The 23,713-nt window shown below is 49.3% G+C and overlaps 5 protein-coding genes across 5 annotated transcripts; 1 reads left to right on the top strand and 4 right to left on the bottom strand.

The window, feature by feature from the left end:
- Positions 1–255: 255 nt before the first annotated feature.
- ACET3X_009506 (uncharacterized protein) lies at positions 256–1,599 on the bottom strand. Its single transcript, XM_069456225.1, has one exon. The coding sequence runs from the start codon at positions 1,573–1,575 to the stop codon at positions 358–360; it is 1,218 nt and encodes a 405-aa protein (XP_069302339.1). The 5' UTR covers positions 1,576–1,599; the 3' UTR covers positions 256–357.
- A 1,093-nt stretch (positions 1,600–2,692) lies between these two features.
- Positions 2,693–5,951, bottom strand: ACET3X_009505 (uncharacterized protein; the record flags this gene model as incomplete). The annotated part of the gene is made up of 2 exons (XM_069456214.1): positions 2,693–5,787; positions 5,837–5,951. The coding sequence occupies 2 exons, from the start codon at positions 5,949–5,951 to the stop codon at positions 2,693–2,695; spliced, it is 3,210 nt and encodes a 1,069-aa protein (XP_069302338.1).
- Positions 5,952–6,957: 1,006 nt separating this feature from the next.
- Positions 6,958–7,840, bottom strand: ACET3X_009504 (uncharacterized protein; the record flags this gene model as incomplete). Its single annotated transcript, XM_069456175.1, has 2 exons — positions 6,958–7,640; positions 7,693–7,840. The coding sequence occupies 2 exons, from the start codon at positions 7,838–7,840 to the stop codon at positions 6,958–6,960; spliced, it is 831 nt and encodes a 276-aa protein (XP_069302337.1).
- Positions 7,841–15,617: 7,777 nt separating this feature from the next.
- On the bottom strand, positions 15,618–17,877 carry ACET3X_009503 (uncharacterized protein; the record flags this gene model as incomplete). The annotated part of the gene is made up of 6 exons (XM_069456064.1): positions 15,618–16,338; positions 16,404–16,565; positions 16,633–16,771; positions 16,865–17,652; positions 17,735–17,790; positions 17,839–17,877. The coding sequence occupies 6 exons, from the start codon at positions 17,875–17,877 to the stop codon at positions 15,618–15,620; spliced, it is 1,905 nt and encodes a 634-aa protein (XP_069302336.1).
- A 923-nt stretch (positions 17,878–18,800) lies between these two features.
- ACET3X_009502 (uncharacterized protein) lies at positions 18,801–19,748 on the top strand (the record flags this gene model as incomplete). The annotated part of the gene is made up of 1 exon (XM_069455953.1): positions 18,801–19,748. One exon carries the CDS (start codon positions 18,801–18,803, stop codon positions 19,746–19,748), a length of 948 nt encoding a protein of 315 aa, XP_069302335.1.
- Positions 19,749–23,713: the final 3,965 nt, after the last annotated feature.

Raw genomic sequence — 23,713 nt, 5'->3', positions numbered from 1 at the left:
CACAAACAATAGTGGCTTGGCCAACTCCGCTGTACGAGTGCTATGTCTGCAGCTTTCTTGATATCTGACTCTTACGAGGATGCTTGCGAAAGTCTTAAGGGTTCGTAAAGGTGCATTTGTTACCGCTTGGAACGCAGAAAGTAAAGTTCAACTGCATGAGGTAAGACTACGACCCTGGATGTCAACAGGAAGACTTGGGCTGTTCTAGCTGCATCGTTTTATTTCATGGCATTATTAAGCATGAAAGATGTGCGAGTGGTACGTAAAGTTGTAGTTTTGGTCTAAGTTCTACAATGGAGCAGTAGTCTATATCTAGAGGATCTAATCGTTAATACGGGACAAAAGACGCTATCAAAGCTAGTTCTTTGCCCAAACCAAGCCACCAGCGTCCTTGCCAGTACCCTCTTCAACATACCTGCAGGTCGTGAAGCTCTGCCACAGGTCAACGAAGAAGTTGCTCTTCTGCTGGATGTAGCGTTCGCCAAGAAGAGGAGCAATAGCCCACGTAGCCTCCTCAGCATGATAGAAAGGAATGCGAGGGAACATGTGGTGCACAACGTGGTACTCGATGATACCGTGGAAGATGTGGCGACCGATGAAGCCAAAGTCGCGGTCAACGGTCGATGCAGCGCCCTTGATAAACGTCCAGTTCTCGGCCTCGTAGTGGGGCGCCTTCTCGTGTGTGTGGTGCAGGTACGTGATGGCGACGATCCAGTGGTTCATCCAGAGGTACGGCAGTCCGTATGCCAAGAGAGCGGTCGATGTGCCGACGCTCCTCGAGGCGAGGTAGATGGCGCTCATGGTAAGCAGAAGTCCGACGTTGCTGAGCGCAACGAATGGTGCCTCGGAGGGAGTGAAAACGGGCGATGTCGGGTCCAGGTGGCTTTGCTTGTACTTTGGCTGGGAGGCTCGGTCGCTCTTGGTCAGACTCTTCGGTCCGGCACCGGCGTTCATCAGGATGTAAGCAGGCCAGCCGAGCACCTGGTGGAATATGAGAGCACCGACTTGGATCAGGGGTGTGTCGGCGGCGGCATGGTCCATGATCTTCTCCATGATGGAGGGCTCGGTGGTCCTAGCGAGGGCGGCAGACTTTCGGTGAGGCACGAAAACAGTGTCCTTCTCCATGTGGTTGTGGTAGCGGTGATGACGTGCGTGGCTGAACTTCCAGCTGAAGAATGGCACCATCAAGATGCTGTGGAGGAACCAGCCAGTCACAGCGTTGACAGTGAGGTTGTCAGAAAAGGAATCATGGCCACAGTCGTGGGCGAGAATCCAGAGGCCGGTGAAGAAGCAACCCTGCACGAAGCTGTACAGTGCCCAAAGCGGGACCGTAATAAGGGGCGAAGCGTCCAATTGCGACAGGCGGACGGCAGAGTAGAAAAGTCCGCTCACGATGATGAGATCGCGAACAACGTAGGAAAAGGAGCGGATCATGGAGCGCTCGAAGCACTTGACTGGGATAGCGTCCTTGAGCGTCTTGACGTCTGGGATGGGAGTCGGCTTGACATCGTCGGCCACAGCAGTGAACCTAGTCTTGACAGGCGCTGCCTGTGTGCGGGACGTAGTTGTAATCATGGTCCAAGGAGGTGTGAGAGAGGGAGGAAAGGGGAGAAGCGTGCAGAGCGTGCCGTGCCGCTGCTCACCCTTTTGTACCCACGACACGTCCGGGCAGAAGGCGAAAAATCTGCTCCTTGATACACACCAGTCTAAGCTCAATGCACTCGACCTACGTTTCAACGTCGCAGAGGAAACCGTGTGTACAAAAGACACCGCTTCGCGTCCATGGAAACAGTGGGGTCTCTAACCGAGATTTCAACGTCGGCGCACAGTCGGCACTAGCACGTCTAGCAGGAACACGTTGCGGTGAGCTCAGGGGAAGAGGCAAGAAAGCCGGAAAAGAGCGTTAACCCAAGGATCAGCACGGGTTATCCATGATCCCCAGCCATTGAGCTTATCGCACGCTGGTGGGAGGTGTTGCGAGACTTGGGCGGTCTTGCACTTCGCACTTTGATTGTTCCAAAGTTCCCTTCAGGGTCCAAGAGATGAGCCGCACCGTAACCGCTTTGGGACCAGATAACACGAAGCCCCGTGGGCCCTGACGATCTTGTATGGGGCTCAGCAATTCCAAGGCAGCCCAGACATTGGAGGAAGTCCTATTGAGATCTGACCGCCCCGTACCAGCCCGTCCCAAGTAGCGCCGCGAGGAGAAGGACATGTGGCTGTTGGACGGCGCTGCGACACCGGCGAGGCACGCAGCACGACGTGGTCGGCAGTGGTCGGTGGGGGTCGTCGAAATTCGGCCGCATGGCATGCATTATATGGAGCGGGAATGCATAGTGAAAGGATGCTCGTCTCTGCGTGCCCAACTCGACTCAGATGTCTTGTTCGGCGATATTCTAGCCATCGGGTAATTCAGGGTCCCAGCGCTGGGTGGGCGGCCTGGGCTACGGCCATAGGCCCATCGGCGGGGCAATCCCCCAGAACGTGCGCGCAAGCCTAACCGTGGTTGCACCTTGGCACCGTGGCCGGAAGGTTTCTCCACCGCCGTTCGAAAATCTACCCAGAGTTTACAAAGTTACTTCATCCTTCCAGGGGTCGGCGGTTGTGTGGTTCGTTGGGATGGCTGGGTAGACGCGATAAGGATATGGCAAGCAACGTGATGACAAAACAATTTCGATGCTATCTTCAAAGTCTACTCAAACACGTCTGTAGCGAACCGCTCGTTTCGCAGACCCTCGAACCACTCCCTTGCCTTGGCATCATCGGCATCTCGGCCCTCCTTCTCCTTCAACCTCTCCTTTGCAATCTTGATAAGCGTCTCCTGCACCCCATCACCAACACCCCGCGACCCACAAACAAAAAGCTTCGCACCCGCTTCAAACTGCGCAATGACATCGGCGCGATCGTGATAGACACGGTCTTGCACATACTTGCAGCCATGCGACTCGTCCGATTTGCGCGAGAACGCATAGCGGACTGAGACGGCGCCCATGTCTTCCCAGCGCTTGAGCAGGTCGGCGTACATGAGGTCTGCAGACGGTGTCCGGCAGCCATAGAAGAGTATGGCAGGCGCTAGCTTGCGGCCAGCGGCGATCTGAGCAGCGCGCTCCTGGATGAAGCCGCGGAAGGGCGCGAGACCGGTTCCTGCTGCCATCATGATGACAGGGACGTTCTTCGAGTCCTTGGGCAGATGGAACGCCTGGTGTGAGGGGCGCACGCTGACATGTAATTTGTCGCCTGGCGCAAGGCTGGCGAGATAATTTGTTGCTACGCCCACATACCGTCCTTGGCCGCTGAGGGCTGGCGCGCTGACGACAGAGTATGTGAGCGTAACGTTGTTCGGGTTCCATAGCGGTGACGAGGATATCGAGTATTGGCGCACGCGCATGGGTGGCTGCATCTTCAAGAAAACGCCGAGGGGCAGCTTCGCGGATGGGAAACGCTCGAGCAGATCGAGAACAGAGACGCGTTTCGCAGTAATCTCGGAGCTGAAGGCTTCGTCGGCGAGCCGCTCGAGCTGCTTCTTCTCCGCTCCATCGCTCGTTGATTCGGCGAGGGCAACGACGTTGCGCTTGCTGGCCGGTTGGGCGAGTTCGACGTATGCACCGAGGACATCGACGGCGCTGATGGGCGTGTCAGTTGGGAGCGTAGTAGGACCAGCCGAAGAAATGGTCAGCATCGAGTCCCAAGTCAAGCCAAAGTGTCGCATCGCGCGTTGGACGTTTTCCTTGGGGTTCAAGGGTAGGATAGCCAGGTAGTCACCTGCGGAGTAGGTCATGCCTGATGGGAGGCTGATCTCGATGTGCCTCTTCTCCGACGCGTCTTCGTTGGAAAGAACCTCGACTTCCTCTACACGAGCCTCGCGCACGTCTTGACGCAGTGTCGACGATCTCGGTGCTGTGACCTCGACGTCAAGCGATGTCTCCAGCGAGCCTTCGCCATCGGCCTCTGTCGATCCGTACTTCTCGCGCATGGCTGGCCACAGTACTTGGTCTTCCCAGGTCTCGAAGTCGGTGAAGATATCTCCAGAGGCAGCGTCAGTGCTGCCCCATTCCACCATCTTGGTTGCGCCGCGTTCTTCAAGGGTAGCGTCGAGATACTTTGGTACCTTGTGGAAGGTCTTTGACCAATCGCGATGACCGCATCCAAAGACTGCATAGTTGACGTTCTCCAGCTCTTTGCCCTTCAAGGTGCTGACCCAGTTGACAAAGTGTGCGGCGTTGTCGGCAGGCGCTCCCTCGTATGAAGCAGTGACAATGACAATCGGCTTGTCGGTCGGCAAGGACTCGCGTACAGCATCCAAAGTGTCAACGACTGTCGCATTGAAGCCATGGTTTGCGGCGTCACTCGCAAGTCGATTAGCGAGCGCTTCACAAGTGCCAGTGTTGGAACCGTAGTAGATGGCCATAGGCTTGCCTTTCGCAGCTTTCTCTTTCTGTACACCCGGCGCGCTGCTCGCTGGCGAAGGCTCGTTCAGAGTAGCCGACGCCAATTTGCGTTCGAGCGATGTCGCAGAAATTCCGTTTCGGAGATGCGCGCGCATGTAAAAGTCCTTGGGCTTGATCGAAAGCGTCGCCTTGATCTGAAGCTGGTACGACGCATCGTCCATGGTGAAGTTGAAGTCCTGTAAGAGAATAGCAAGCACCAGGAGGGCTTCTTGCCAGGCAAACGGCCTTCCAATGCAGGCTCGCATGCCGTTGCCGAATGGCTTCCAGCAGTTGGGAAACTCGGTGTTGCGCTTCTCAAACTCGGCATCCAGCATGCGTTCCGGTCGGAACTCCTCGGCGTCCTCGCCGTATGCGACGGGATCGCGGTGGACCATTGGGAAGAGTGCGACGAGAGGTACGCCGGCCTTGACTGCATACTTTCCTCCGATCGTAGTGTCTTCCTTAGCTGTCATGCCCACTGAGGGTGCTGTCGGCTGGAGACGCAGAGCCTCGCGCAGAACAGCGTTCAGATACGGAAGCTTCGTCAGGTGATCGACTGTGATTGAGCTCTTGCCGATTACATCGTCCACTTCTTGCTGTGCCTTCTCGTATGCCTGAGGGTTCTTGAGCAGGTAGTAGAAAGTGAAAGAAAGCATACCGGATGTCGTCTCGTGTCCGGCGATCAAGAAAGTAATCATGTTGTCAATTACATTCTCGTCGGTCATCTTCTTGCCCGTCTTGGCGTCAACACCGTTGAGCATGCCGTTGAGCAGATCCTTCTTGTCGGTGGGGTTCTGTCTCCTCGTCGTAATCACATCCATGCTCGTCTTGCGAAGGAGTTCGATGTCTTTCCAGTACTTTTGCGACTCTGCGCCGTAGAACATCTGCGTGATTGGATCTCTCCTCGCGCGGTCGCTGCTGGTCTTGAGGAAGTCGGCCATTGCATCGATAAAGGGATGCATATGTTCGGAGTAGTACGAGTTGAACCGGTAGTCCATGGCGCAAAGGGCGATGGTATCGAGAGTCAAGCGAGTAAAGTCGTCTGTGACGTGAATTCTATGGCTGGCACCGTGTCTTGCCCACTTCATGACGAGTTGAGACGCAATGTCGTGCATCTCGTTGAACATGTTGCGGATAGCGAGCGGTCCGAGTTGTGGAAGTAGGACACGATGTGCGATGCCCCAGTTCTCTTCTTGTGGTCCGTAGGATGTGAACAAACCATCGTGGACGCCGTTTCGAACCTGTTGGAGCGATTGTGCAATGATCTTTGAGAATCGCTCCTCGTTGCAGATCTCGTCCATGTGAGCCTGATTTGCGATGACAATGCGCTCGGCACCGAGCCAAAACTTCCATATTGGGCCTATAGTCGTCAGTCATCTGATATGGTGCGTTTTGGGATTGTCACCAACCGTATTTCAGTGTCAAGTTGCACATGGACTGGATGGGGTTTGTCGCGTCAATGTCCGCAATGTTGCCGACAATGGGCAGGCCAGGTGGGCCGGGAATTGGCTCGAGATCCGCCATTGTGATGTAGATTACAGCAGTAGAAAAGGATTAAAAACGAACAAGAAAGCTGTCAATATAATCGAGAATTGTTAAAGATGTGTATGCTGTTGAAGACGTCGGAGCGAGCTCGTTCTATCTATAATGAATTAGGTTAATTAACTCATGCCACGTCGTTTGCATAATGACGCACTGAAACACAGCAAATCCTTTCGCGCGCTCCGAATGCTACCTCGTTGACGCGTTGGGACCACTTTGATGCTTGGAGAGAAAGATGCCTCGGTCGTTGTCGTGAAATTCAAGCACGGTGATTTGCTGTTGCCGTTTTGGGCAATCGCCGTGTCGGAGGTTTTCACGTCGGTGCACGGAGGAACTGTGAGGTCGGCCGAGCTTGAGGCTGAAGCACATGCAAAGCCACCAACAAATATAGGAGATGGAATTGGGAGCCGAGGACTAATGCAATCGCAAAAGTTGATGATGGTGCGCGAGAGGGTGCAGCTTGCGAGAGACAATGTCATGCAGCGCGGGCGTAGTGCGAGTTTCCAGTAGGTCCATGCTCGATTGGCTGCAGTGACGAAGCGGTGGGATGATGTATGTGAGCCGAACGCTGGCAACTTTGACGATCGAGTGCCTGTTGAGTTGCAGCCACGAGGTTTGGAGGTTGTGCGCATCGAGTATGTCGTCTGTGAGAATGGTATGGTATTGTTTCATGGTCGAATGTGTATCATGTATGCGTATTGTATGTGATTTCTCGTGGTTGCGGTTGCTCTCATGCAAGCGATTGTTTCGTTGTACCTTCCTCCTCTCACCTGCCAAAAGCAAACACCGTGCAATATCCAAGTCATCGTCCTCTATCCAAAACGCCTGGAATGCAAACAAGTCTTCATCATCCGTCCATCGCAAAAAGGAAACGAATGTTGCTTGCAGAGATTCGCCCATCAATAAAATAAGGCCAGTGACCGCTGCCCTATGAACCTCGGCCTGCAGCACACCCAGAGGCGTCTCCATCATCGCAGATGATCGCCCGCTACAGGCGCATCCACAACACGGCGAAAGCACCCGTTGCCATGAGAGGCACCGGCACCGCCCATCGTCCTGCGCCCGCTTGCATGTTCTCAAACGGGCTACCGTTGCCGTTGGCCGGAGCCTCTGGCTCATCCGACGCCGATCCCGTGGCCGAAGGAGGTGGAGATGCAGCGGATGAAGCTCCAGCTGTCGGCGCCGGAACGGAAGGCCGTGCAGTTTCGCTGGGCGGCGAGTCCGTAGACGTTGGCGATGCGCCAGCCACGGTCGACGTGATGATGCTGCCTGTACTGATGCCCGTCGGGTTTACGACTATGGGTACGATTACCTGCAATGTGTTGCCATCTCCATCGGTGGTTGTCCGGGTTATGGTTGTGCTGACGGGGCTTGTGAAACCATCGTCGTCGTCGTGATTGTCGCTTTCGCTGGTGCGTGTCGGTTTGGGTGCAGCGGCAGTCGTCGTAGGAGGGGCGCGCGTGGTTGTTGGCGGCACGTAGCTACTCGAGACCGCATCGTATGCGTCGTCCACCACCTCTGCCGGTATCGTGCAGCCTATCGCATCGCAATACAGCTCTAGTGGTCCGAGGACGAGCTCGAGAGCCCAGTCGTCCGCGTCGCAGTTGGTCACGGCACACGTGACGGCGCTGGGGAGGTAGGAGGCACTGCTTTCGCTCGTCTGACATATACCTGCACAACCATCAGTCCATGTCGCTGTGCTGCGATCAAGGCACCAACTCACATTTCCTATAGCCGCACCCTTCCTCTGTGTTCCCCAAGCAATCCTGCCAACACCGCGGCAGGCCCTGCAGCCACCAGTCCCGATGCGCAGCGGCACCCACCGCGAAGGCGTGCGCAATCAATAGCCATTGCCCAGTAGACGCGAACATAATCATAGAGTGCGTAACGAGCGACGTGGTAGCGAGCGACAGTCGTGGCGAGGCAAAGGCGACAGCAGCAGCCTTAAGGGGACCAGTCGCCCATAACCTGCTGTCCTGCGCCTACCACCATCGCGTCTGTACTCGCAGGAGTCGCATGGCGAGTGCAGTGGCGCCTGCATCCTTTACTGCCCACCCCTCAGCCAGAGCCAACCAGTGCGTGGCATTGATCGTCGCCGTCATCGTGTCTGTTCGCTTGCGTTTCAGCTTCGGGGAACATGCAGGCGAGTCGGGAGTCCGCTCGCCCGCTTTTCCGCCATCATCGCACAAGCCACGCTTTTTGCAGGACGACGCCACGAGAGTGTAAAGTCGCTTTTTCGGTCTCCTGGGAGGCCTACTGTGTCGCGATGATTGCAGGACAATCCCATCTTGGTCCACTCCATCCCATGGTTGCCGTCTGATTCATCCCCTTTCATCCCATGGTACTGCGATGACGCATCAGCTTGAACCAATCACAACACCCAAACTTTTCAACAATCTGAACGAACAGATTCTCTCAAATGAGAGAATTCACAAGTAAAAGACTGCAGGACGATGCGCAACGGGTGAGATTTTGAGAGATCTATATCAAATACGCCATACGGGACGCCCTGGTGCAGATTACGGCGCATCTATCCTGAAAGCTACTGATTGATGAGATTGTTGGCGACCAATTGGCCGACCAATCGGTCAACCACGATTTTAATATCGCACACAGCCTCGAGCTGCGCCATAAACGCTTGTCGGTGTGATCATGACTGCTGATGCTTAGTGCTACCTTTATCTCATTTCCAAATCTATTCTCATTCTATATTATAGCTCTGCGTCAGACTGCATCGTCGATGTTGATAGCAAGAGTCATTCATCCTCCTCTTCGCCTGAGGCCGATATCGAGCACGCTTCTCGTTTGATTGTTTTACCTTTTCGCCCCAATGGCGGCACTGTCTCTGCAATGTCTTAGCGACGCATCAGACACGTCAGAATCGATCATCGAAGACATCACGGATTTGTGCGACTCCTGCATCAAGCTTACCGAAGCGATGGTAACGGATCCTGGAGAACCGCTTGGTGGGCGAGGTCAAAGCAAGCACGTAATCGAAAACTCCACACGAGGTTCCGGTCCGGAAACATGCAGACTATGCGAGATCATAACGAACAATTTTGATACTCAAAGGCAGCATCTGGGAGTAGCAGGACCTTTTCTCACACCAGTGGACTGGAGGAAATCCGATCCGATCATGTCTCGACAATATAGAAACTCAGGGGTATTCAGCTCTGATCCGGTAGACCCTCGCCAGATATGCGGAACCCACATCAGCCGCGACCACGAAACAGGTATTTGGGCACATGAAGGTAGCGACTGGGTAGACAAATACAGCATTTGGGCAGACGAAGGTGACCAAAGATGGGATACCCTACTTGTCGCTATACTGATGATAACATTTAGGCACTCCGGCGACTGCAGCCTTGATCGATCGACCACCCATTCTTGGTCCGCACATGAACAAGGTGTGCGGACTAGTCCAGCGCTGGCAGAAAGAGTGCAATGTTCACACGAATTGCACGGCAGACGATGATACGCCAATGCCAACTCGTGTTCTCGCGCTTTGTGGAGACGATACACGACCTTCAGTTCAGCTTATCGAGAGTAGGGGCCGAAAAGGACGATATCTGGCCTTGAGTCATTGCTGGGGTTCAATTGAAAAGCGGCCGCTACAAACAACATCGGAAAACTACCAGGTACATCAACATGGTATCGCGTTTGGGGATCTGCCGAAGACGTTCCAGGATACTGTGGAACTTGCCCAAGGTATCGGCATCAAATACGTTTGGATCGACTCTCTCTGCATTATACAAGGCAATAGCCAGGATTGGCATTCCGAAGCTGTGAAGATGGGAGATGTATACTGAAACGCGGCTTTGGTTGTGGCTGCCTCGGGCGCGAAAGACTCGAGTCAAGGCCTCTTCATTAGCGAGCGTCCGGTCTCTACAGTCTTGAGACTGCCTTATACGGTAGCCGGGGAGTGCAAAGGGACATCCAACATGATGAAATCGCCAATGAGGGCAAGGCAGTACGACTGCCACCCACCATCTGGTCCCCTCGAACGACGGGTATGGACGCTTCAAGAGCGTTATCTCGCTCGGAGGTTAACAACATTCATGCCAAGTTGTATCTCGTGGGCCTGCAACATGGCAACCGTAACCGAAACAGGAAATCCCATTTCTCTTTTCTACCGCGAACAAAATTGGTGTCGCCTATTAAGTGAATATACGACAAGATCTCTGACAGTCGCGGCAGATCGAATCGAGGCTCTCAGAGGAATCGGTCAATTGTATCAACGATATTGAGAAGATCGATACATCCCGGAGTACGGTGTATGGGAAGAAGACCTTGTATTTCAATTGTTATGGTTCAACACCGACCCGTGTTTTGATAACGGCGAGCTGGCCAAAATGCCTTCATGGAGCTGGGCCGCCACCGGGGGTGCAAAGAGATGGCCCGACGAAGGCACCGACCCCGCGTGGAACAGCACTCGTGCGGCAGAGGAAATCTCAGAGCGATTTTCGATCATCGCTACAGGGCATCTCCAGATTTTTGGACATTTGAGCACCATTCGGCCGGCCCCAAGCTATGTGCAAGACGAGTTGACTGTACGCGACCTCGGCCTTTCTGAAATGTATTACCACTACGATTCGTGGAATAGGAATAGCCAAGGCTTCCATGTTCTCACGCAAGTCATAGATGGTAGTTCCGATGAGGCAGTGCTGGGAATTGCCCGCTTCGACAATAACAAGTCGACAACATATACGCATGCGTGTATTCTTTCAAAGCAAAAGGACAGATCTGAAGAGTTAGGGTACTCGGAGGGGAAGCGTTTCGTGGAAAGGAATTTCATTGCAAGAGCAAGACAACGTGCGACCATCGCGCGCTGACATTAACACTAACACTAACTAGAACAACGTCGTCTACTACACAGAGCGGTGGCCGGGATACGTGTACTGGGCCCTTCTTCTCGAGCAAGTCGACGACCACATATTGCCACGCGTAGGTATTGCGACCCTCCTGCCTGTCGCGTATAAAGCTTTCCAAATCGAGGTTCAAGAGTTTGAAATTGTCTAGTTCCTATACGGTAGTGAGAGATCGAAAGCGTAGTCCTCTGTTAATTTGGGTAGATAAGTTTAGACACCATCATCGCACAAGCAACATTGTTTGCAAGGTGATGCGCAACCGCTAACATTTTACGAGATCTACATCAACTACGCGCAACTGCTGATCCGTTATCAGAGCGGTGTCTATCTTCCGTGCGGAGTCACTACCGTGAAGTTGCCCCACTCCAACCTCTGTTCTTTCCGGCTTTCTCGCGTCGTGGTGTGCAGTGAAGCTGATGGTGGCCGCCTCAGCGCCATTCTTTTCCCCCATCTTCACGACTCCAGCCGTCGCCAGGTTGATGACCAGCTGTGCTGTAGCAGGATGGTACATGCACTTTCCCATCATCTGTACGCTCTTATGAACCATGACAAGATGTAGGAACAGAAGATCCCCGCCTGCGCCACCACTCATAACCACCATCCAGCCACCTTCAACGGCATGCGCCACCGTCGAGAGATAGAGTAGTGTCGCGAAACTGTCTGGCCATCAATCACTGTAAAGGTCTATACCGTCTTCAGGAGCCGCTTCTCTGATTGCGATGACAGCGCTGTCCACGTTGCCCATCCGCACTGCGTTCTGTAGGCGATCCGGACTCCTAAGAGCGAGTTTCATATCTTCTAGTTTCTGCTTGTTTCTTCCCAACATGACCTCCACCGCAGCGCCACCAATAGAATCGCCTAAAAACCAAGGACCATGGTCTCACCAACCCTCATTTCCGCTGCCTCGATAACCGTACTGGGAATCATCTACCCCTGACGGGATGTGGAGAAAACCATGCAATATTATTGTAGGGTCATTCCTCTGTACTGACCAAGATTTTATCCTAGATTGAAAAATGTGGTGCGCATGACTCCACGCCCGAAATCTCTTCCCGTATACATAAAGGGGGATCGTAGTGAGCGTGACCGCCAACGTAAGTGCTCCCTAAGTCACCATGAAAACGATCGGACCATGGTTGGTGTAGTAATCGTTGATCATAAACGTCAAACCAAAAGCAAAAGCAGATTTGACCAACTAGAGACTTCTGTCAGCACTTGCGTTGAACCGGATGGAAGGAACGCGACTCACCATTGTGACTCCAAATGATTCGGCTGCATGATTTCGACAGACGTCGTTAGAATAGGATACGATTCCAGTACAACCCACTCCATCAGCGAAAGCAGCGATGGCTACAAGGTTCGGTCTCAGTTCAAATTGCCAAATTTCACATGTCAAGACGTGGAAACTTACCCAGAAACATACCGCAGACGACTTTGTTCAAGCCTTGCTCGCGAGCGGCACCAAGTCCAAAAATGCCCACGCACCATATCAAGGTGAAAAGGACCATGATGAGCAAACGAAATTCTGGTTCGTAGGTCCCATTGTTGCGAGCCGACATGTACTTTGCGATGTAATCTGACATGACACCAGAAGAAAAGGTTCCCAAGAAGGCACCAACTAGTGGGGCAAAACCGAAGAAAATGCCGACTTGGATACTGTCCATGCTGTAAGGCGGTGCCGAAAATATCTGCTCCGCTACTGCCGACGAAAGTATCAACCAGGAGTATACGACGGACCACATGGCGCACGACCAAATAGTTACTGGAGCTCGGAGTAGGAGCAGAGGTGCTACGAGGCTGGAAGCTACGCGCGACTGGTCTCTGATAGTGAAGGTGCCGAGCCCCAGGACGCGTCTGTATACTGGAATTCTTTCTTCGGCCGTGCCAAAAGGTTTCTCTGATTCCATCGGGACTTTGTCGGCCTTCTCTGAGCTTGCGAATGTTGTTGTAGGACTATTGTCGTTGATGATTGCTGACGAAGCTTCGACGGACAGGTTTGATTGCGAGCGGTCGAACGTGGTCTCTGGGAGGAAGAAGATTACTGAAATCAAAACAGCACCTAACAACTGTCAGCTTTCATCCCACTGGAGAATGGGATATCTACCGTATGTGATGGCAAGAAGCCAAAAGCTCCAGCGCCAGCCCAGATCTACGATGACGTATCCGGAGACGATCGGGGCCTGGTTACAGAATGAGTCAGAGTTCGGTCATCAGGTCTAGCTCGAGGCGCTTACCAGATTGATGGATGTGATATCGGCCATGTTCCAAAGTCCAACCCGGACACCGCATTCATGGGTGAACCACACATCGTTGATTGATATGGTTCCGGCAAGACTAGAGAACCCACCCATCGCTAACCTGCCAGTTTTCGTGAGCAGAGTTGCCGTACGCATGATGGAGATGAAATACCCTTGAACTGTTCTTGCGCCGATCAGCGATTCATAGCTCTTGGCCGAAACTGCCCATACACAACAAACAATCGACAACACCGTAGTCGATAGATAAATCAGACGTTTACCGTAGATCGGAGCAACCGCAGCAACCACATAAGCACTCACGCCCAGTCCCATGATTAAAGAGCCATTGAGCAGACTCACTTGCGTAAGAGTAAGCCCAAAGTCTGCCGCAACGATGCTAAACCCTGGAACAAGAAGCGGGCCGATGACTCCAGTGACACCTGTACCGAAGATGAGAGTCAAGAAGAAGACTTCTTTCCGAGCTCTCGACCAATTCAGAGGATCTGCTGGGGAAGAAGATGGTTGAGGGACGAGGACTATCGAGACATCTGTCGATGAATGGACTTGCTCAAGCCGAGAGGTTCCTGGAGGGAATACATCCTTGCTTTCGAGAATGCCAAAAGCCATATGGCCGGGTCGGAATTGAGCTGGAATATGAACGTGTTGTAGGAATCGATGGGTATGGTCGTACTGGGCAGTATAAGGACGCCCTTTATGAAAGGTCAAAACGCTATGCTCGATCCAAGCAATCGCTCTTGATAAGACTTGGCTTGCAACAATGCTGGGCTTGGAACATGGCTTGTGGATACCTCGCTGGTTGTCTATCAGGTGCGGGTTGAGGAAACCCGCAGATAGGTCGCGCAGATTGATGCCTCATTGCTACATTGATTGCCGAGATGGGCTATGCGGCACGCGATATCGAAGCGGAAATCTTGTACCCGCGGATAAACTATCTATTTGGCTTTGTTGTGGCGCAAAACGTAGAGATCTCCATCTCGATGGTGCTCTATCTTCTGCGGAATAACTGATCCGCAGGTCAGCCCCACAAATTTCCTCAGCCCGCTGCGCGAAGCCCCGCTATTATCGACATCCTCCGAGCTTCTGCTAAGTAGCGAACGAGCAATAATTGGCTGGCAACTCCGTTGCTAATTCGGATTTCCCGAAAGAGTGCGTGTAGTCGTCTTTGAGTCTACGGGTGGATGTCTTGTATGGCAGTAATCATTGGTTGTGAGCGGCTTTCCCGAACATCCACTCCTGACCAAACTTAGCCGTCTTTCCGATAAATTTACTTTCCCTAGGTTATAAGTGAAGTTAGTAGTGCCTGTCTTTTCTTTGACAAACCCACCACGTCGTGAACGACATCACTGAAGGCCGGTAATTCGAAACGTTGACAATGAGAATGGCTTTGCCTACGGAGCCTTCGACGATTGTTCGTGTCGCAGCTGTTCAAGCGGAGCCTGGATGGCTGGATCTAGACGTAAGTGTGCTGAAGACTTGCAACCTCATTACAATGCCGCAGTCGGTGGTGCGCGACTTGTCTCGTTTCCGTAAGTTGCACTCGAGCAAGAGAGACTTTCGCTCGACCTTCTGACAATGTTTAGAGAGTGCTTTGTCCCAGGATATCCCGTGTGGATATGGACTCGGTCTGTGGATACAGCAATGACAACCAGATATATCAAAAACTCCCTCAAGATCGATTCACCTCAGATGAACACCATCCGCAAAACTGCCAAGGCAAATGGAATAGACGTCGTTCTGGGATTCTCAGAGAGTGATGGCAACTCGCTGTACATGGCGCAGTGTACCATTTCAGGGACGGACGGCGAAATCAAGATGCGACGACGAAAACTGAAGCCGACGCATCTAGAGCGCACGATCTTTGGCGACGCATCCGGAATCAGTCTTTTGAAGGTTACTAAGATGGACTATGCACATGTCGGTGCACTGCAGTGTTGGGAACATATCCAGCCATTGTTGAAGTACCATACATACGTTCAACGGGAGCAGATCCACGTTGCGGCATGGCCATCCCTTGCGGCATACGATCCGGCAGGTCCTAGTTGGGGAATGTCTCGAGAGGGCTGTATAGGACAGTTACAGCAGTATGCTTTAGAAGGCGGCTGCTTTGTACTGCACACTACGGCGATGATCTCGGCAAAAGGAATCGAGCTGCAGGGCACTGGGTCGGGACCACAATTCAATGTTCCTGAAGGGGGATGTACAGCTATCTTCGCACCGGATGGAAGTCGCATCTCAGAGTACCTTGCTGAGGACGAGGAAGGGCTTGTGTTTGCGGATTTGGACATGGACTTGATTCTTGGGGTTAGAGCTTTCGTCGATGCGTGCGGCCATTACAGTCGACCGGACTTGTTGTGGCTAGGTGTTGACACTCGGCAGAAGCCTCATTCACGAGACGTTGGTATCCTTCTGGACGAGTCTCCCGAGCAAGAGCAAAACTGAACACAACGTTGCTGGTTGGACAGGTTATGATTATGTAAATCAAATGGCGACAAAACGAACACTGTAGAGAAGGTGGTTTGTGATCATTGTAGCTCTGGGTCAAAGAGCCATCCTAGCTCTGAAGTGACTCGCAGAAAGCCTTCAGGTTCCATTCCACCACCATCGTCGCCGAACTGCCATATGCTGAACTCTTGTTCAGGCATCTCAAGATCTGTCGTACTCGCAAATCCTTCACTCTGAGATGGCGGATCGGCCTCAGCTACCAATGGCGCACTGTGCTGAAGCGGCAGTGCCCAGACTACTTTCCACTTGTGTGCCATCTTCCTCAAGAAGAGGATCGCTTTCTGTTGACGACACTTCCAGCGTGGACCCATGTCCCCAAGCGCATCCATGCAGATTCCTAGATTATTTGCCGATCGCCTGCCAAGGGCTGTTCTTCCGCATGTTGCATTCATGAGATGGATGACTGCAGCACAAACGATGTAGTTGATGGCATGCTGTAGATAATCCGCAAGACTGGACGTCTTTTTGACACTGCGAATGATGTGACATATCTCTAATGCTGCTTTTGTGCCGGCCTTGAGCGCAATAGAGAGAGTCGGCGTACCGATCGGTTCAGAGAAGAAGGGACGATGAATGAGAATCGTCGCTGCTTGAAACGCCAACTGGTAGTAAATCGCAGAAGTGTTGGGTTGACGAAGAATCGGGTCTGATTGTTGCTGAAAGGAAGAAAGTGCATTCTGCGAACGAGAGAGAAGATCGGCTTTACGAGAGGATGTGAGATGTGGCCAATCGAATGCGTAGCTGGATGTGATTTGATGTGATGTGAGCATTGAGCAGCCACTAGTGAGGGGGATGGATGCGCTTACGTTTGATCCATCAGCGAGTCCCACAGATGCCAAAGCTGGCCGTGTCTACAAAACGCGACCTCTTCGACTGAAGTACAGCCGTCTAGAATCGTAGAGAACAGAGACGCTCGCACGCGCTGCCATGGCATGGTGCAGTTCATGCCCAGTACAGATGTTACCATTCTTCAGGCGATATTAGATAATGCGCTTCGAATAGAGATCGAAACCTAATCTGTGGAGTTCACTGTACCTATTAATAGAGAAATAAATCCAGAAAGATCGAATGCGGCGCTGCTGCAGCGCCGAGATTCCTGGGTTTCTTTCGTCACGATTCTTGTTCAAAGCGGTGACATGGATACCAAGCTGTAATCCAAGACCAGTCGCGAGGCCTGCAAGTAATTAGCGAAGGTACAATACATAGTACATTTCGGATGTATTGGTTCTTGCAGGGCGGCTGACCAAAACAAGGAAAGACAACTTACTGTTGAAGTTCCAGCTCATGGAGTCTCTTCCGAATGTTAAATCTCTCCAAGCGAGGAGCGAGAAGCCTTGAACAAGGATATATGAAGCGTATCGCCTGAGACAGTGAAATGTCATCTTTTCTGCATCCTCAGCACACTGTTCACCGATCATAAGCGCATCGGAGTGGTCAGAGAAGTGGCTTCCAACAGCAAGAACTGCTACATTCCGCAACATCTCGTCAGGGCTCCAACGTGTGTAGTCCCCAGCTTCAAGATTCAACACATCGACAGGTGTAAGGACTTGGTGAAATGGGTTGAAGTGTTGGTAGAAACAACCAACCAGATGGCGTCGCAAAGCCAGATTCTCGAGCACATGCATTGGACTTCTTGAGTCAAGTGTTGAGTTGACCAAGTGTGGCTCTTGTTGAGGAGCGACTGAGTCTGAGCTACTACTTTGACCTGTAGTAATGGTGAATGAAGGTTCGCCCTCGTCGTTGATGCCCAACCTCAGCATCATCAATCCCAGTTCTTCCATCGCTATTGACGATCGTTGGTCGGGACCAATGTGATTCTGCGACTTGGAATGTTGAGATTGGGTCGCAAAGGTTTCATCACGTATTTGTTCCGAGGCAGAAGGGCTCGTGTCTTCAAACATGTCGCTTCGTTGAGCCATTTGGAGAGTCTGGCTTCGTCCCGGATCCAAGTGAGCGAGTTTATCATGAGTACCAGCTCGTTCACTGACCAAAGCCTTCAAAGCCTCTACTTGCTCTTCAAGGGCCCGAACATAATCCGGCTCATAGCGCTTACGCCTGGACTCATTTGTAAGTGTGGGAATTTATGTGTAGCTCAATGACATTTTCTCAATTTCGCGCATTAAGCCCCGATGCATACTCGCACGTCCGTCGTCCTCGCTGACAGAGCGAGCATGTTGGCTTTTGACCGTCACACTGGCATCCTTCAATATCTGACACCACTCCGGACTAAGCGATGCAAACCTTTCGTTTGTTCTTTCCAACGAAGGCCTCTGTTTCCATATGCAAGACTCCACGCCGGAACGCCGGATCTCGAGGAGGTGTGGGTATTCCTCAAACTTTGCGACAAGCAACAATGTGTACGAACAACGCCTGAGTAGAAGCTGGAGAGGGATGTTGGAGGGTGGTGAGATTATCCGGCATATGAGTAAGATCCCAAAAGTCGTGTTGGGGTGGCGAGGGGAGAGCGCAAGGCCCCCGCTGGCGCACTGAGTTCGGCCATGGAGTTTTCGGCGACCGAACCAAGACACACCTTGAGTAAACATGGAGAATCGCATACGGTCAACAGTTCTGTGGCTGTTCTCTTATCTACCATGTTCGCAGCTTGAACGCATTCGATCCTTGTCATTGAGGCCAGCTTAATGTCTTGCGATGATGCTGTGAGGTGGGGTGCGGATAGGTAACATCCGCAACGGATAAGCGATCCGCTAACGAAAATACGCTCCATTGCTTAGTAAAACACCGTCTCAATCAGCCTTTGCGAGCGGGCTGAGGCAGCTTCGTCAATAGACCGTACGCAGAGCTCGAGCGGATCATACTGCGCCGTTTACTGCTGTCCTCGTCGCGAATGTTGCAAGGAGCCGTCTGTGTCAGATACCCCGCGATGTTCCGCCTAATGACTGCGGGCTGGTAGGACATACCCATCGAGTTACGGCACGTTGATGCGCAATCATCCTCTCGCGAAGCCATGCATATGGCGTGCCTAAACGCAACATCCTCCGTGCTGCGACCATGAGTCACCAAGCGACAAGCGAATCGTCATTACAAAGCATACAATCATTGCGACCGCACCACTATAAAAGAAGAGAGCGAGGAAACAGTCGCATAGCATATTGCACTCCGCCCGTCATCGCATCCGAACTTCGCCTTGTGTCGCGCGCCTGTTTTGACGTCCTCAACCGGGAAGCTCGCGCCTCAAGCACAACATGACCTCCACGGACGTCATCCCGACCTTGGTCGAGACCGATGGGACGCACTCTCTAGCACTATACACCCACGGTCCGAAGCCGAATAGCACGCAAGATCCGGTGGTGCTCTTCATCTCTGGCGTCGCAAGTAGCAGCCTGAACTGGGCAGCGGTCGTTCGACAGCTTTCTCCTTCCATCCGCTGCTACACCTACGACCGCGCTGGCTTTCGCCACTCCGACGACTCTCCCCATCCACCAACAGCGGGGAACATTGCGCGAGATCTTCGGTATCTCGTTGAGAACGTCCCCATCACAAACCCTCTCATCCTCGTTGGGCATTCCTGGGCCGGCGTACTGATCAATGAGTTCATCGCCCTCCCGGGAAGTGTCAACCACATTGCTGGCCTAGTGCTTGTCGACGCCAATCATGAGATAATGCCGCAGGTGCTGGACGTGAATGATCCGGATTTGCAGGCTATCTCCGCAAACGTTAATCATTACATCGCCAAGGGAATTGCCGCGGAGCACAAGCTGACGCAATCCGAATGGGACGCACTCATGGCCGACGAAGCGACTGAGAAGTACGCGAGGATCGCGCGCATGGAGGATGCGGAGTACGCTGCGAGCTTCGAGACTCTACGAAGCAAACAGCTCGGGCAGCGGCAGCCGCTGCTTGGCGACAAGCCAGTTTACGTGATTGGGGGTACGCGAAGCAGGGACTGGAATGGCATGTACAAGGCGGGCGTTGCGAAAGGAAATGGTAGCGAGGCGCAGAGAAGCCGAGTGCGCGCGTTGATCAGCACGGCCGATGAGAAGAGCGCGAGCATACAGAAGCGGCATCTTGAGCTCTCTACGAAGAGCAAGCTGGTATTCGCACGCCAGAGCGGCCACTTCGTGCAGATGACGCAGCCAGAGGCTGTCGTTGAAGGAGTGCAATGGGTTATCAATGTTGGAAAGAGCACGTAGCCTCCTCGCCGTGATATTCAGCCCGGTATCGCGTCCAACCTCTCCTGTATATCCTTCGAGAAATTGGCTTTTGCCCACTTCAAGATTTGAGTCAGGCAACACACCAGCTCCCGCACATAACGTTCATGTGTCGTGCGCCACGTCCTGATACCCTGCATATGCGTCGCCAGTTGCGATCTGTGTTCCGGTGTACCAAACACATCGTCCAAAGACGCAACTCCCAGTATGTGCCGTAGTTCCACTTCAATATGCTCCGGCAGTTCAATCGCGTCGTCGATGAGGACTCCAGCGTAGGACATGTTCTGTGTACGGTACGTTTGCGGCGACAGTCGCTTGATAGGACTAGGCGACCGAGATGTACGCATAGAATGCTTCGAGGGGCGTCTTCCACGGCTAGACATCTCGGATGCGCTTCCTAGTGTTAGTGGTGCCGGGAAGATATCGAGCCAGCGCTCTACTAACGATGCGCACTCATCTAGAACGGGTTGCTGTGTATTCTCAAGCGCACGCCGCAGCGGTAACGTTGAATTTGATAGTTTCGATAAGCTCAATACAGTGCCTGTGCGCGTAACGAGCCAGTTCGCGTAACGAGCCACTTTTTACATACAAATATCTAATATTAAAGTAGGTACAACTTCTCTAATACTTAGTATTTTAAAAAATTTCTAATACTAAAGTTATAGAGAAATATAAGCTCTATAAATCTAGGATTCTACTTTTCTAAATTTCTATAGTATAAGCTTTTTTTCCTCTACATCTAAGCGACTACCCTAGGTTCTAGTAGATCCTACCCTTAGCGCAGGTTCTACTCCCTATTTTTTATATTAGTGTAGGTTCTACCCCCCTATCCTTATCTCCTTAATCCCCCCTCCTACCTCCTTACCTCCTTAATCCCCCCTCCTACCTACTTACCTCCCTAATCCCCCCTTCTACCTCCTTACCTCTCTATTATATTACCTACATACCGAACCTTACTACTATACCTACTTACTATACACTTTAATACTAAAAATTTCCCCTTAATACTCTCTATTTAAATTTAAATAATAAATATACTAGTAAAAGACGTAAGTATAATACTATTAAAAGATATTATAATAAATTATAATAAAGGTTTATTTCTTAAATACTTAGTTTTACTAAATATAATTATATATATTTAATAATAAATAGGTTAAAGCTAAAGCCCTAAACTTTAGGTAGTTCTAGAAAGTTATAGTAATATTAAGGAGAAGAGGAGTTTAGGAGGGAAGAAGAGTTTTTAAACTATAGTCTATAGCTTATATTTAAGCTTATAACTATAGTACTTAAGAATAAAGAGATATTTAAGTAACTTAAATTTTCTTCTCTTAACTCTTATACTTTAATATATCCCCCCTAGGCCTTAGGGATAGGGCCTATAGTATTATCTTATATTATATTACTAAGAAATTTTAAAACTAAGCCTAAACTATCCTAGCGTATTTAGAAGTCTCTTTTTACCTATAATACCTCTCTATTTATCCCCTATATTACGCTTAGCTATGCTACCTTAATATCTCTACTATTATAATTACTACTAATACTACCTAGAGATTAAGTAGAAGCTCTATTATATTATAGTAATTATATTTTAAGAGTGTAAGTACTACTACTATTATAATTATAGTAATAGTTATAATTATAATTATAATTATAATTCTCTTAAAGTAGCTATAAAGCTTATATATTAGTAGTACTATTACCTAAACTCCTCTATAGCTACTATACACCTAAGTCCTATTATAATATATCCTAAGCCTCTTATCTTATTATTATTATTATTAAATTAATTATCTACTACTTTACTAATACCTACTCTATATATATAATTATTAGCTATACCTACTTAATATAATTATATAATAGGGATAAGATAGCTAAGGATCTACTATAGCTATCTATTATAGTCCTTACTTATAACTATTTTAATATATACTTCTTACTCTATTATAAATATACCCCTTACTAAGAGGATTACCTTAGGGCTACTAGATCTAACTAAATTCTAGTAAGATAATAAAAGCTAATAAGAAATTACTAGTAGCCCTAAGCTTTAAAAATTAAGTAGCGCTAAGGTACTTAGGGTTAACTTTCTAAAGCGAAATAAAATATTTTAAAGAGGCTATTTTATATAAAATTATAGCGCGATTCTAGATCTACGCTTATTTTCTTTATAGCTAGTCTAGTTATAGAGATATCTTAAAAGAAAGATTTTAAAAAAGTTTTAGTATTCTTTATATAATTTTAGCTAGTACTATAAGTTACCTTAGGATTTAAAGTTACTCTAACCCCTAGATTTTAGCCTACACCCCTAAAATTTTAGCCTACTACTTAGAATTCTAGCCTATACCCTAAAACCTTAGCCTACTACTTAGAATTTCAGCCTACTACGTAGAATTTTAGCCTACTACCCTAGAATTTTAGCTTACTACCTAGAATTTTAGCTAGTTATAGTAGCCTTACCTTTATAATAAAGCTCTACTCTTAAAATTTAGCTTCTTAGGGACTATTTATACTACTTACTAAAATACTAAGTTATTATCTATAAAGACTATAGTATAGTATAAAACTAGATAACTTACTTAAGAGATTACTACTCTACTTAGAAAGGAGAGAGGTAGGCCTTAAATAAATTATATAAGATTAGTAACCTCTTACTTAATAACTAAAAGGATATTACTTCTCCTCTCCTATACTAGCTACCTTTCTTAGTATTAGGCGCTTCTATCCTAGTATTTCTTTATTAGTATAATAATACTAGCTATTTATTTATTATAATAAGCTACTATAAGATTTAAAGATACTATAATAAGAAGTACTTTTAGAATTTAAGTAAAGAGGATTACTAGCTATAAGCTTATATTTAAGCTTAGATATTCTTCTCTTTAGCTAGTTTCTAGTATTACTTTTAAGTATAGCCTCTACCTAGTAGTATATTAGTACTAATTTCTACTACTAGTAATATATTATATATAATAAAAGAGATTTAGGATTTATAGATAGCCTATACCTAATTACTTATAATTACTAATACTATAGTAGTAAAGACTAACTATACTAGCTAGTTTAAGAGAAATAGGTAGGTAATTTATCTTACCTACTATAATCTTACCTACTTAAGCTAGGTAAGCTATATACCTAAGAAGAATAAAATACTACTCTAAGGTATAGTAGATATTATTAATAAGGCTATTAAGTAGGTAGTTACTAGTCTATCTACCTTTAGACTTAAGAGCTAGCGTTAGCTAAGAAGTACTAAAGCTAAGGAGGCTAATACCTACCTAATAGCGCGCCTCTAGAATCCTAAAAGTTAGAAGTAGTACGCTAGCTATATAAAGCGCTTTATCTACTATATCCTACAGGTTTACTCTACCTAAGAGATATAGTATAAGGATAGTAGGAGTAATACTTTATCTAGCTAGTTAAGCTTAGAAGAGCTAGACTTAGATATTAAGGGTTAGCCTAGCTCCTCCTATTATTATAAGGATAAAATATATAATATAAAGTAGCTATTTCTATAGTCTAGTAACTAGAAAGACCTTACTATACTTTTTTAGTACTTACTACACCTAGACTCTATTAGCTAATAAATTATAAACTTACTATAACTCTTTAAATCCTTTATCTTCTAAATAGTAGGAGATAACCTATTCTAAAGTAGATTAATCTACTTTTTAGCTATATTAGGTATTAATAATATAATAAACTACTTATAAGAGGCCTATAATTTCTCTTATATACTAGTAGGAGTTATATACTATACCTAGGTATTAGCTATTAAAATTCTACTCCTAGCCACTTAGTGTCTAGCCTAGTAGTAAGGTAAGCTAAAGAGGGAGAACTTTATTAAGAAAAGAAAATAATACCTAGTTAATAGCTTATATAGCCCTTTTAGTAAGATAATAAGCCTCTTAGCTTACTTAAAGTATATTACTTTAAATTCT

The sequence above is a fragment of the Alternaria dauci genome, chromosome 10 (genome assembly GCF_042100115.1).
Source record: "Alternaria dauci strain A2016 chromosome 10, whole genome shotgun sequence".
NCBI lineage: Eukaryota > Fungi > Ascomycota > Dothideomycetes > Pleosporales > Pleosporaceae > Alternaria > Alternaria dauci.
The sequence above is the reverse complement of the archived record's forward strand: the minus strand, read 5'-3'. Positions and strand labels throughout refer to the sequence as shown.

Excerpts from the sequence above, each read along its gene's own strand:
- ACET3X_009506 (XM_069456225.1), bottom strand. The coding sequence starts at position 1,575 with ATGATTACAACTACGTCCCGCACACAGGCAGCGCCTGTCAAGACTAGG.